Raw genomic sequence first — 12,894 nt, 5'->3', positions numbered from 1 at the left:
TATAAACCTTTGGTTGTGACCAAATAATAAAACAAGACCAATATTATGTAAATATGTGTGCAGGTATGTATATGTGTATTTACATACACATTTCTCACAAACTTTCACTTGACCTCTTCTGTATCATTTTCACTCTTATGGTTACAGCTGTGTTTGGGCTCTGACTTCCCCTGTGCCTGTTCAGAGGATTTAAACTATATGGGTATATTTTCTGGAAATCAGTGAATAAGAAGAAATTGGGATTTTTGCTTTTTGTTTTTCAAGAAAAGATTCATGTTCAAAGTGTGGGACTTGTCTTTAGAACAATAACAGGGACTTTGGGAAGTTTTTTTCTCACAGAGAAAGAAGACCGCATGTGGCTTGACTGTGTGTTTCAGTGAACCCTGCAGTGTACAAATTTGCCATTTTGGCATTATGATTTCTTTTTTTAACTGAAGGTCCCGTGAGTCACCTATTCTTTTAAAGTGATAGTACTATCGCATAGTTCAATCTGCTAGAATAGAATATATCTAATTCATATTACAGCTCCTTTGATAACGTTATCTTGGCTATTTAAGGTGCATTGCAACGTCTTCTCTGGAGTCTGACCTCCACATTCGTCTTATGTTTGGTGAGACCAACGGCACTGCAAAAGTCGCAGGAGAAAATCATGTGTAATACTGGAATTAAGTTGTCAGCTATGAAGAGATGTCTCGTTTAAAGACAAATTATTATTCGATGTATTTCAAAGTATGCTCATGAAAGAGTTTTTGTCACTGCTTTAGATGTAGGGGGGCAAAAGTCTTGAACAGAATTTTCTTAGAATGCTAATATGAGACTGTGTTTTGCCAAGCATAATTTAATCCATTTATAATAAGTAAAATGCCTGTAGAAGTGTAAGAGAAATAGATAAAGAATCGGGAAATCCAGGTAGTTATGTTTGCCTGGAGGCATTTTCTGAGCACAGTAGTGAGTCAGAATGAAAATCCTCATGGCTTTGCTGATTTTGTGGTCGCTGCTGATTACTGTAAAATTGATTCAGGAGCATTGCAGCATCTCTGCATATGTTTAAGACTAATCTCCATAGAGTCACAGGCATTTTTCCTCTCTGTGGGTATTGTACTGAGTCAGAAAAAATTCTCATAACCTTCATCTTAGCAGTTTTTCTCATCAAGGAGCAAAGGAGGATGCTATTGGTGCTATTCACTAACTTCCTGGTCTTGATCCTCGACTACAGCAGCACAAGTTTTCTTGGATTGGTTATTTCAGGACTTTAATGATAGTCAGATAATGTTTTATTGCCTTCAGATCTAGGGTGTGGCAAGGATAGTTTGCTTTGGAAACGTGAAGAATTATTACTCTGTTATTTTCAGTTAAAAGTATTTTATGGTCATAGTATGTCATTTAATGAAATTTCAAGTTTGTCTTTTTTCTCTCTCTTTTTTTCTTCATCCTGAGAATGAATTTGAGCTTTAACTCCACTAAGTGTACAATTGCACAGCTTGACATTGATTTCTTGAATTTTTCATCATGTAGAATCCTACTGTATGGACCGTGTGTTATGAAAAGTACCCTTTGCCCATGTAAAACTGCAAAGTAGTAGGGCAATGCAGGGCCTTAACAAGGGTTTCTTCTAAACAGAAAACACATTAAGTAACTACCACTTACATACACAAGGTTTACATTGAACTATTTCAGTTGGCAAAGTTAACAACGGGACTGTGTTTCAAAATAGAGGAGACCTGCCATTTCCCCACAGAAACACTTGTAAAACACTGAGAAATCCCTTTGCAGGGGAAAGTAACATGCAGGATGTGACTCCAGAACTGAATGAATGATTATACAAGAAAGATATAAGAAACAAGTGTTTAAAAAGGGTTATTAGTAAGAAAGATTGTGTTGAAGAAATCAGGAGGTATGGAGGACATTTATTGTAGAAATGAGAAACTGAAACTTGCAAAGGACATGAAAACAAACAACAGTAGAAGGTCATTTAAATCTTTAAATAGGAAACAGGAAAATAGCTGAAGCTGTTATATGCTGATGATGGGACAGAAAAACAGGAAAATCTGGTTAGAGATGTAAAACTAATAGATACTTCACACTGATTTTCACTCGAGGACATTGGCCTCAAAAGAGACATGGTGGCTAATGGGAATAGGAAAATCACCCCTTTCTTCTGTGATTCTTAAAGAACTGGTTTACTGAAGGGCAGATGCAATAACAACTGCTTCTTAGTAGAGCTGTTAAATGAGTTGTGATACGTATGATCAGTGAATAGGAAATATAATACCTATTTTTAAAGGCAGACATAGAATCTGGCAGCCATGGACCTAGCAGCTTGACATAATAGACTGTAAAGTTATAGAATAGATTTTGATGGAAAGAAAACTTTAAAATATGGCTATAGACAGAAAATGGCATAAAATGCAGACAGATGTTATTAAGGTAGAAAGTATGAGATTAATCCATATCTTCCAATTGCCAAGAGAAAGAGGTAAAATAGACATGCTCCTAAGAGAAGTTATTTATGAAAATAGAGACAAACAGGAGAGTTAAAAGGTAGACATGAAACTAAGGGGAAGATGGCAACAAATGCTGGTAGGAGAGGAGGTACCAGGCTGGAGAAGCAGAGCTACAGCAGGAAGATTCTAAGAGACTGATTTACAGTAGACACAGAGATAAAAAGTCAGAGTGCCATGACAGAATTTGCTGGTGAGGCAGATACAGACATCGACAGAAGTTCAGAGCAGGCTAAGAATGTAACTGTGGAAGTAAATAATTTTGAGGAGTACAGTAATAGATGTGACATAATGGAATACTAATAATAGTGACTAATAAAAATACTATACTATAAGCAGAAACTCATCATTTGGAAATGGCTAAGAAGGAACAGAATTTTGATCCCAACATGATCGTCAGCCATCACAGGTGTGGATTTAGAAAAATGCAATGTGATCTTAGGATATGTCAGCAGAAGCATTTTACAGAAGGGATGGGGAAGTAATGTAAAAAGAAGCAGAAACCCTTCAACTGAAATTCTAAACATGTTGGTCATCTGTGTTCAAGAAAGGTGAGATGAAAGCGGGAAAGTACAGAACAACACTTTTTAGGATGATTAGTGGAATGGCAAGTCAGTCATTTGATGGGTCTGGGAGAATGTATGTAGTGTGGTCCAGCAAAGAAAACACTAAGAGGGTTTGTAAGACCTGTGTATCAACTATTGAAGGGGAATTTAGGAGAAGGAAGAAAGTCTTTTAAAAAACTTTATTTATATATATAATCTGGCTTTGAAAATCCTTAGGTTGGGGGCTGTAACAGTGGGGCACCACATAAAATCACAGAACTAACCTCAAGCCACTTTTCCAGTTCTGACATCAGAACTGGATAAATCACCCAAGTCTAAGGAGAAAAATGCATAATTTGTATTTTTTGCTCTTTGTGTAGTAAATGTAATACGAAAGAGTTAAAGCTGAACTGGTTTGAATCAGCCCATTTGCTAACTGTGTATGCTGTACCCTGACTGTGCTGCTCTCACAGGATGACTATGATCTCTAGGCTAGAAGAGAGGAGGCCATCATCTAGTTAAAAGGGTGTGACTTAGGTTTTCCCATGTTTAGGTACATGTAAGAATGGCTTGTGAGGAGGGATGGTCTGGAACAGGAGAACTAGGGAGATATATACTTAGGAGAGAATGGATACAATGATCCCCTGACTTCTTTTCTCCATTTTCTGTGATTCTGGGATAGGAAACACTATTAATGATCACACAGTTTCTAATAAGTTCTTTTGTACCTCAAAAAAAGTGGAGTGTTTTTCATTGGGCCCTTTACGAGTTGCTAGAAAGGCAGTATTTTCTCAAGAAAATACCCTTATTCCTGCTTTTATGTGCATGGATCAGTAAAGCCCTCATCCAGCCTGCTGAAATCAATGAAAGTCTTTCTCTGTGTCTCAAATGAGTCCAAGAGCAAATCAAAACTCAGAATATATATTCAGCACATTTGTTTTCTGGTTTTGACGTTGGTACAGAGTAGAAACAAAAGGTTTGGGGCAAAAGTCTGGTCACATTGACTTACTATGTTTTCCTTCAACTGCTGTCTTAAAGTCAAGGAGGTTATTCATGAAGCAGGTTTTTACTGTGTCTGTAGTAGAGTTTTAATGTAGCACAAGGGCTCCCTGCTTAAAAGGGAGTGAAGGTTCTACATTGTTACAGTGAAAATGTCCAAATTTCACTTATGAGGTCAGTAACATTTTTGTGACAATTTTCTCATTTTAAAATGTGAACGCTTTTCTGTTTAAGCTAATGGAAATGATCAATGACTGATAATATGCAGAGCTATGGTTAAAAAAGCATATGTTGACTTTTCACTGGAGTGCAAAAATACATGTTATTTATTTTATATTTTATTTTAGAGTAAAAGCACTAAAGATAATGTAATGTTCTATGAATAGGATCCAAAAGTGGCAAAATGTTATTTAGCTATTTATTTCTTGGGTTCCAGAATGAAACACAGGTGAAAATTGTGGATAGTTAAATACAGGAAGAAATGGAAATCTTGAAATTAAAAATTTGAGGATGTTGGAACATGTAAGTACCTATTTACACATTTTGTCACTAGCTGAACTCTGTTTCTTTATTTTTCTTCCAGTTTGCTCCCAGTATTCTAGAGGAGTTTTTGCCATTTTTGGACTATATGATAAGAGATCAGTACATACCTTGACCTCATTCTGCAGCGCCTTGCACATCTCCCTCATCACGCCGAGTTTCCCCACAGAGGGTGAGAGTCAGTTTGTGCTGCAGCTGCGGCCATCTCTGCGTGGAGCCCTCTTGAGCTTGCTGGATCATTATGAATGGAACCGCTTTGTCTTCCTCTATGACACAGATCGAGGTGAGCTGTGACCCAGCTTTCTTATCTTTTATTGTTCAATTGACTTTTGCAAGGACTGTGCATTTTTATATCATATTGAGAACTTGGGGAGTCAAATTGTAAAGGGCCTTTGAGGTGAAATGCGTCTGACTGAGTAGCTGTGTGGCTGAAGGAAGAATTCCTTTTTCTGCAAGTATTGGATATTGGCTGCACATAGTATGTAACCATAGAATCATAGAATCCTTTTGGTTGGAAAGGACCTTTAAGATCATCAAGTCCAACTGTTAACCTAACACTACCAAGGCCACCACTAAACCATGTCCCTAAGCACCACATCTACACGTTTTTTAGATACCTCCAGGGATGGTGATTCAACTACTTCCCTGGGCAGCCTGTTCCAATGCTTGACAACCCTTTAGCTGAAACCTGTGCTTAATTCCAGAATACTAAAACATTTTAACTAATATTACTGAAACAAAGATACAGTTCAATAAACAGAATTTTACAGCTCTGTTCACTCTTCCACTCACTTCAAAAGTGACAGCAGTACAAAGAAGTAGAGAGGACCAGCCACTTCTCTGCACCTGCACAGGTGTAAGCTGAGGTGTGAGCGAGCTCCTTCGGGCTTCCATGCTATGGAAGGTCAAGGCAGAGGGAGGCTCACTCAGTGTGAGTCCTTCAGGCTGCGGCAGAGAAGTGGAGGTAAGAGGCGAGAGGTATCCATGGGCTGCAGAGGCAGGGAGTGCTGCAGTAGCCCATCTTCTACTCCTCTCATCTGGGGTTCTCTCTGTGATGGACTACACTTTTATAAAATATATAGTGCATTGCACAAAAGACTACACTTTCTTTCCACATTCTCCATTCCGCATCCCAGAGCATCTCAGAACCTTTTAAGTGGTAAAAAACTGCAAGTGCATCACTGCGTCTTACCACTCAGTGCTGAATTGAGAAGTAATATCTCCTGTTCTCCGTGCCATGTGTTCATTCTGCTGGCAAAGCCCTTTGCCTTTTTTTATGGAGCAGGACTGAGCCAACATGGCTGAGCTTCTGTGAAAGAGGCAAGATTTTTATGTTGGTGACTTGCTTTCAAAGGGGAAGCGAGCGGCATAGCTGTAGTCAAATAATTATTTTACTACAGCTGTTTCAATATAGCTCCCCATGTAGACAGTCTATTCTGGAATTAAAATGGCTTTATTCCAGTATAATTACTCTGCAATAGAAATAGGGAATTATACTGACCTAACTAAATCTGTTTAATTATTTGATTATGGCTATAGAAGTCAATTTTCTTGTATATACAAGCACTAAATTTTAGTGAGTTTTTAGCTTGATATACTTCCTAAATACCTGTATTTAAATCAAAATGAGTAATGGAACAAAGTGAAACAAATAATTGTTTTGTTTTTTTAAGTAAAGATTTTTTTTTTCTGTTTCTTGGACATACAAAGGAAGTTCTGGGAAGCATTAAAGAATACATTAGATAACTGGAACGAGAAAAAAATAGTGAATTTAAAAGTATTCCTACTCAAGACATAGTAATGGGTAACAGGAAAACAAGCACATAATTACAGATGGGATCCTACAAGTTCAACAAATTGTTAAGAGAAGAAGTACACAACCCGCAGTCACCATTCTCATCTTAATTCACAGGATTAATTAGATTGAGACATCATTTTTAAGCATGCAGTATCACACCAAGGGCAGTTTCAGAACATCATCTGTAACAGTGTGGTTAATAAATGATTCTTATGTACTGAACTCAGCAACTCTGAACTCATCAGTGCGTCTTTGATAAAGAGATGACATTTACCAGTTTGGTTGCAGGGGGTGCCACGCTGGATAGTCTCTGAAATTCTGAATAGGTCTTGTGACTCAGTTTAATGTAGGAGAAAATAAGATTCAATGTGTCTTTAGGTATTAAGATGACTGTAAAGATACCTGATTGCTGAATGATTTTCACTACCATTCCACAATAGAAATTTTTAGTGTGGAGGTAAGATATGGTAAGAAAAAAGTATCAACTCTTACTATCGGTGTAACTGGAAAAAGAAAAAAAAAATGTTGATGTTCAGTCATAGGGTCTCTGTCAGTGAGGACAGAACTTAACCTTGTCCGGATTTTTGCCAAAGATCCTTTCTTTACATGCCAGATGTTTCCCTCTCTGAGCAGCCCCATCCAACCACACTGAAGCAAGGGGGACCCCCTTAGCCTTTTGGTTTTGGTACTGGGCCTCCGAGTTGATCTTTGCAGCTTAATCGGGAAGCTATAAATAAACTCCTGTGGGGGAAGGTGAGCAATAAGCATAAATTCCTGCCAGACACAGTAGCTGTTTGTGAAGAAGGCAGCATTTAGCAGCTATCAGTATTGTAAAAGGCAGAAGTCCTTGGCAGAAAGTGGTATGACAGAGTAAACTTAGGCAAACCTTCAGCAGCAGCGGTGACGTGCTGTGGTGGGCAAATGTGTGCTGTTTTCAGACCTTCTTTCCTGACCTTTCTGTCCTGCTTGCTTCTTGGTTCTGTTGCATGCAGCTTAACTGCTGCTCGCTCTTAGGGGGTGAAAAATTAAATCCTATTATTAAGGTAGGTTTCTCTGCTGTATCACTCCATTCATCTCTTTGACAGTCCCTCAGCTTCCTGCAGAAGCCCCTTCTCTCGGCTACTGGGAGCGTCTGTGTTAGCATTTCAGTTCAGGTCAGGGAAGCACTCTTGTCGCATCTCTCCAAGTCCTTCCCACGTACCGCACTTCGGTTTACACCATGGAATAGTCTTGGAGCTTACAAACTTTGATGAGGTGATGGCTTCAGCTATTATGTTAAATCTCCCGTTCTGATGTTCTGCCAAAGTCGCAGTCTGGAAAATCACTGTCCTGTGACAGGATGAAGATACTAGGAAGAATGGCAAAGATACAAAATGAATTGGATCTAGCAGGGGACATTACAGGAAAGGAGAACAGGTTTTGCAAAAGGCATTAGATGTAAGAGAAAGATGAAGGAAAATTCAGCTCATTATTTAACAGGGAAAGTGAGCAAGTAAAGAGTGACACAGAAGGCTAAAGCTTCAAGGGTCCTTTTGTTTCAATACATTCTACTTTCTCTTACCCTCCTTCCATAAAAAGGTGCTTAATACAATTAATGTTAACAGCAAAGTACCAGGAACACAGACAGGACAGGGGAAAAAGCAGGCTGAAGAACACTTGCCTGAGTTGCAAAGCATAGTGGGAAGGGGCTGAAATTAAAATCATGCCTCCTGGAGATATAGTGATGCTTTAGGGACATGGTTTAGAGGTGGACTTGGCAGTGCTAGATTAACAGTTGGACTTGATGACCTTAAAGGTCCTTTCCAACCAAAACGATTCTATGATTCTATGATTCTGTGATATCCAGAGGAAGGGGAAGTCCAGCAGGGGTGGAGTATTTGATGTCACCTCTAAAGGGACTGAAGTGAAAGAATCAAATGGGTAGACCAGAAGAACATTTAGTTTATATATGTTGTTTTATTGTGATTGAGAGGTGTTTCTTTTAAAAAGAGGCATGCAATCAAGTGGAGCTGTGCATCTGCAAATCCATGGGGTTTTTGACCTAGCACAAGTATGCCTACAGTATGATTTTGCTAGTTGATGACGATATTTTCTAGCACCAGAAAGCGAAAGTTGGACCCTGAAACCACAGAAGAAGGCTGAAAAAGTTTGTGTGAGGTGTGAGAATCTGTTTAAGAATAGAATCATAGAATCGTTTCGGTTGGAAAAGACCCTTAAGATTCTTGAGTCCAACTGTTAACCTGGCACTGCCAAGTCCACCACTAAACCATGTCCCTAAGCATCACATCTACTCGTCTTTTAAATACCTCCAGGGATGGTGCTCAACCACTTCCCTGGGCAGCCTGTTCCACTGCTTGACAACCCTTTTGGCAAAGAAATTTTTCCTAGTATCCAATATAGAATTGGGAGGTGCAAGAATCAAGCATACAAGAGGTCGGTGTTAGTTTTCCACGTCATGTGAAGCCTTTCTGAGAGATGGAATGGCTGAAGTTGCTAGTAAAACTGCAGGGATTACCCAGAGCTAAGGGGTCCCAGGGTGGAAAGGAGTAGAGTCACTGCTGAGGATGGCAGCCAGCAAGCTGTAAACTGCTTTCAGAAAAGTTCAGCAGCCGTTTGAATTTAACCGTGTTTCCCAGGAAGAGTTTTCAGTCCCTGACTGTGACTAAAGAGCGGTAGCAGGAGGGGTAGAGCTACCAGCTGGCCGAGCAGTTGGCTCACCAGAGGCAAGGACTGTAAAATAGTTATAGTTCTTTAGAAATTAGCCATCGTGTATGAGCCGGTTTATGTACCTTGTTGATGCTTTTCTTTTCCTTTGCTCCTTGTAATTACATATTGTTCATTAAACCAACTCAGTCATGGTTGCAGGTGAGGAAAATCAGGATTTATCTTGCTGTGCACAAGATAAATTTAAATTTCCCACATTTCTGGATAGTGTTTTTATAACAGCCCCTTTAAAGTTGAAAACATTCTGTTTTATGGCAATCTAAACCTGGCAGAAGGGTTACACAAGTCCTGATGGCCTGTTTGAATTAATCCTACAGTACATAGAGTAGCAATATCCAAGCTTTTGTCTTTGAGGGCTGGAGGAGGATAGGTGAGTCCCAGATGCCTGGAGAGGCAAAGAAAGCTACAAGAAATTTATAGCTCTCCCTCTTATATAGCTCTCCCTCTTATTTTGAGGGAGATTATAAAGTTGGTTATTTACAGTCAGTTTATCAGGCTAATCTAATTTTCTCCTTTGGCAGAGTAGTTGGCCCAGGAGTAAGCAATAGGTTTGGTGTATCCGTGCTTAGTAACTACAGTATTGCGTCATACCTGACATTCTCCCAGAAAAAACAGAAAATAGAGATTCAGCTACTACGTCTTGAAAATTAGAAACCATAGGTCCAAAATTGTTATTCATGACACATTTTAAAAGTAAGAGGAAGTCTCAGGTGAGGTACAAGGTCTTTGCTTTGGTCTCATGAACATCCAGCATGAATTTCCATGATAGCACAGAGAACGGCTTTGGTGGGTATCCAGCCTGGCCAAGGTAAGAGTGATATAAGACAGGTTCAGAGTTCAAAGTGATCTTGCTAAATAGATACGTCAAGAAGGTGAAATATGATAAAGGTGGTACGAAGACTAATAGTAGGGAAAAATCAAAGGCAGAAACACGAAGTGCAGAGTAACTGGCTCAGCACTAGTATCATGGGAAATGTTTCAGGAATTGTGGTGAGCCTTAAGAATAATATAAGTCCAGAAAGCCATACTGTTTCCAATAAAGTAAATATTATTTTCAAATTTAGGAAAAAAATTTTGCATGTGAGAAATGAAAGCTGGATATTGTGCTCTCCCAGCTGTCTATGCTACTGTGTCACATGTTGGGATTTCCATTGCAACAGAACAGATCAAAAATTTCCAGTAAGCTGAGGAAGTGGAATGGGATTGAGTGGATAAGGCACACAGAGGACATGATGGTGGCAGCGCTGTGTCCCACCACTTTTTCCTTGCCCTTTGAAAGCACCTGGGTACTGTTCACAGCTATATCAAGGACCTTCGGTATGAACATGGCAGAAGTACCAGGCATCTGTTGCTGGAATGGCACCGTGGTTACTGACCACCACATACAGATATCACATGTATAAGTTTCAAGGGTCCAGAGGAGAGGAAGAATATTTTTTAAAAAAAATCATGACCTGTGACAAAAAGCTTCAGGAATTCAGATATTTTATTCTAGGTCTGTTAAGGAACAAAGACCACTTACTCTTTGTACCCACTGAGATGAAGGCAAGAATTAGAATTATTTTGCAGGAAGGCAGACTGAAGGTGTCAATAGGAAAAATGTTTCAATAAGGTTAGAATGATCTGAGCAGTTTATGGGAATTCTTAGCACTAGAGGTTTTAAAGGAGAGGTTAGAAAATATCTGCAGTGGTGATCTGCTTTGCTACATCCTGCCTCAGATGATCTCTTATGTCCCCTCAGGATTTATATTTATGTATTTTCATGATTTTTCTAGGAAACTGGGAATGGCTTCTTCACAGTACTTGGGACACTGAAAAGATAATTTTCTACTATGGAGCAACTTTCAATAATATATTATCGCTATTCAATTATATATATAGCCTTTGTAAAACATTTAGTATGTTCTATTATTCAAAAATCAGATCAAAAACATTCTAAGTGACTTAGATAAAAACACTGTAAAATCTGGTTGAAGGACTGTAATTATAATATGGTCCTCAATAAGTTCAGTTATCGTTAGCTGGGCATTTAGGAACTGCAAGAATTGGTCCTACATCAAGCTTTACTTGATATTTTTACTGCACTTCTGAACAAATTTGTCAATGTCTCAATAATGAAAAGGGTAATAATATAATAGCAAGTTGGAAAGTTATTTCAATAGCTCAACTGAAAGACCTAGACATACTAAAGCCAGTAGTAATATAGAAATATAGCCTACATGTTTATCTGCATAAAAATACTGAGTCGAGGCTCTTATTCATAAAATAAGTTAAAAAGACCAAGTGTTGCTAATAAAGAGCTAATTGAAGATGAACTTACAATGCAGTACTGTCAAAAAAAAAGGTTTTGCCACCAAGTGCTGTTTAGTTATTAATTATTTTCTGCATAACACTGTTAAGCCCAGACCTACCACGCTCTTACCTTAAACTTCTAGAATGTCACAGGGTGTTTCAGGTAAGCCTGAGAAAAAACAGTTATGTGCTGGATTATAGAGAAGATTATGTTGGGAATCTGACTTTGTTCAATTGCAGTGATCCACTTGGTCTTGGGCCCTTTTTTCATTATGATCACCAGGAAGAATTTGGAAGGATTCCCGTAATAACCATGTTTCATCCTACTGATCTTTGGCAAAATGTCCAAGAATAAGAGAGAAACAGAAGTTCATGACTGTGTCCACTAAAAATGAAAGGTTCTTACCTGCATCATGCAGTTATGTACCAAACTTTTGTGAAACAAAGACTGGTACTGTCATGAGATGACAGAAATATTGATATGATGTATTCCAGAACACAAACAGCATTCAAAACCTGGTCTCGTAGTGTTTATTAGACTGCTCTAACATCTGGTCTGTAGGTTTGAACTTTTCCGTATTTTGTTTCTTTACAATTGCTGAGATCAAAGACATCAGTGTTTTTGCCATGTCAGCTGTCACCTATTTCAGAGTAGTTCCATCAAGTCCAATGGTCAAACTGGTTTGGAGTTTCAGTAGCCCAAATACATTCCAGGAATGGGATGGCACTTATGCTGTAGATGAACAGAAAAAGATCCTCACTAGATTTGATAAAAAAGCTGTTTGTCTTCAGCAAACACTCTGCGTGGGCAGTGAATCATGTCATGCATGTTGGGATCCAAGTACCTCTGTATTTGTTGTTTAGCAAAGTCATGCTGTAATTTAGTGCAGACCAATCTGAACTGATACACAAAACAGAGAGAAAAAGTTGTTTTACCAAAAATCAGTGAGTGTAGAAAACTATAGTAAGTTTGTCAACCTCCTTCGTATGATCTGCTGCTGTCTATAGTCAATAGCAGTAAATTCCATGCTTTTAATGGAATAGACCAATGTGCTTTATCCATCGATAATTGGTTTGCAGCAAATTTTGTTTTGCCCATGTTAGCTCATTAATAATTATACCAGCAACACGCTGGCTTGTCCTCATCTTCTCAGTGGGCGATAACAGCTTGAAAGTATAAGTAATAAATGCACACGTGAAACTAAGATGCAGCTGGATCCTAACATCAGCATCAGTAGTGATACTGTGACTTTCCATCTTTCCCTTGTCTTACCACCAAAGAGAAGCAATAATGGTAAACCAGCATGGTCATTGTGTAATGAGCTCAGAGTTCACTACATTTGAAAATCTTCCAAGAGCTTTCAGACTGCTTCATTAAATAAAAATTCTCCTCTTGTTGATTGAAATGACTGAACATTAGATCAAGGTTTAAATTAACAGCAAATACAGGTATGGAAATCAAAAGCTGATCATCAAGTGTACAGATGAGTCCCCT

General features: G+C 38.6%; 1 protein-coding gene across 3 annotated transcripts in view; it reads left to right on the top strand.

Annotated features, from left to right (window-relative positions):
- Positions 1 to 12,894, top strand: part of GRIA4 (glutamate ionotropic receptor AMPA type subunit 4) — a 251,465-nt gene that overhangs the window by 79,940 nt on the left and 158,631 nt on the right. For all 3 annotated transcript variants that reach the window (XM_068395590.1, XM_068395591.1, XM_068395592.1), the window contains exon 3: positions 4,629 to 4,868. In XM_068395590.1, coding sequence (XP_068251691.1) covers positions 4,629 to 4,868 — 240 coding nt within the window. The remainder of the gene's footprint in view (positions 1 to 4,628; positions 4,869 to 12,894) is intronic.

The sequence above is a fragment of the Nyctibius grandis genome, chromosome 2 (genome assembly GCF_013368605.1).
Source record: "Nyctibius grandis isolate bNycGra1 chromosome 2, bNycGra1.pri, whole genome shotgun sequence".
NCBI lineage: Eukaryota > Metazoa > Chordata > Aves > Nyctibiiformes > Nyctibiidae > Nyctibius > Nyctibius grandis.
Note: the sequence above shows the minus strand (reverse complement) of the source record. Positions and strands in the feature narration are given on the sequence as shown.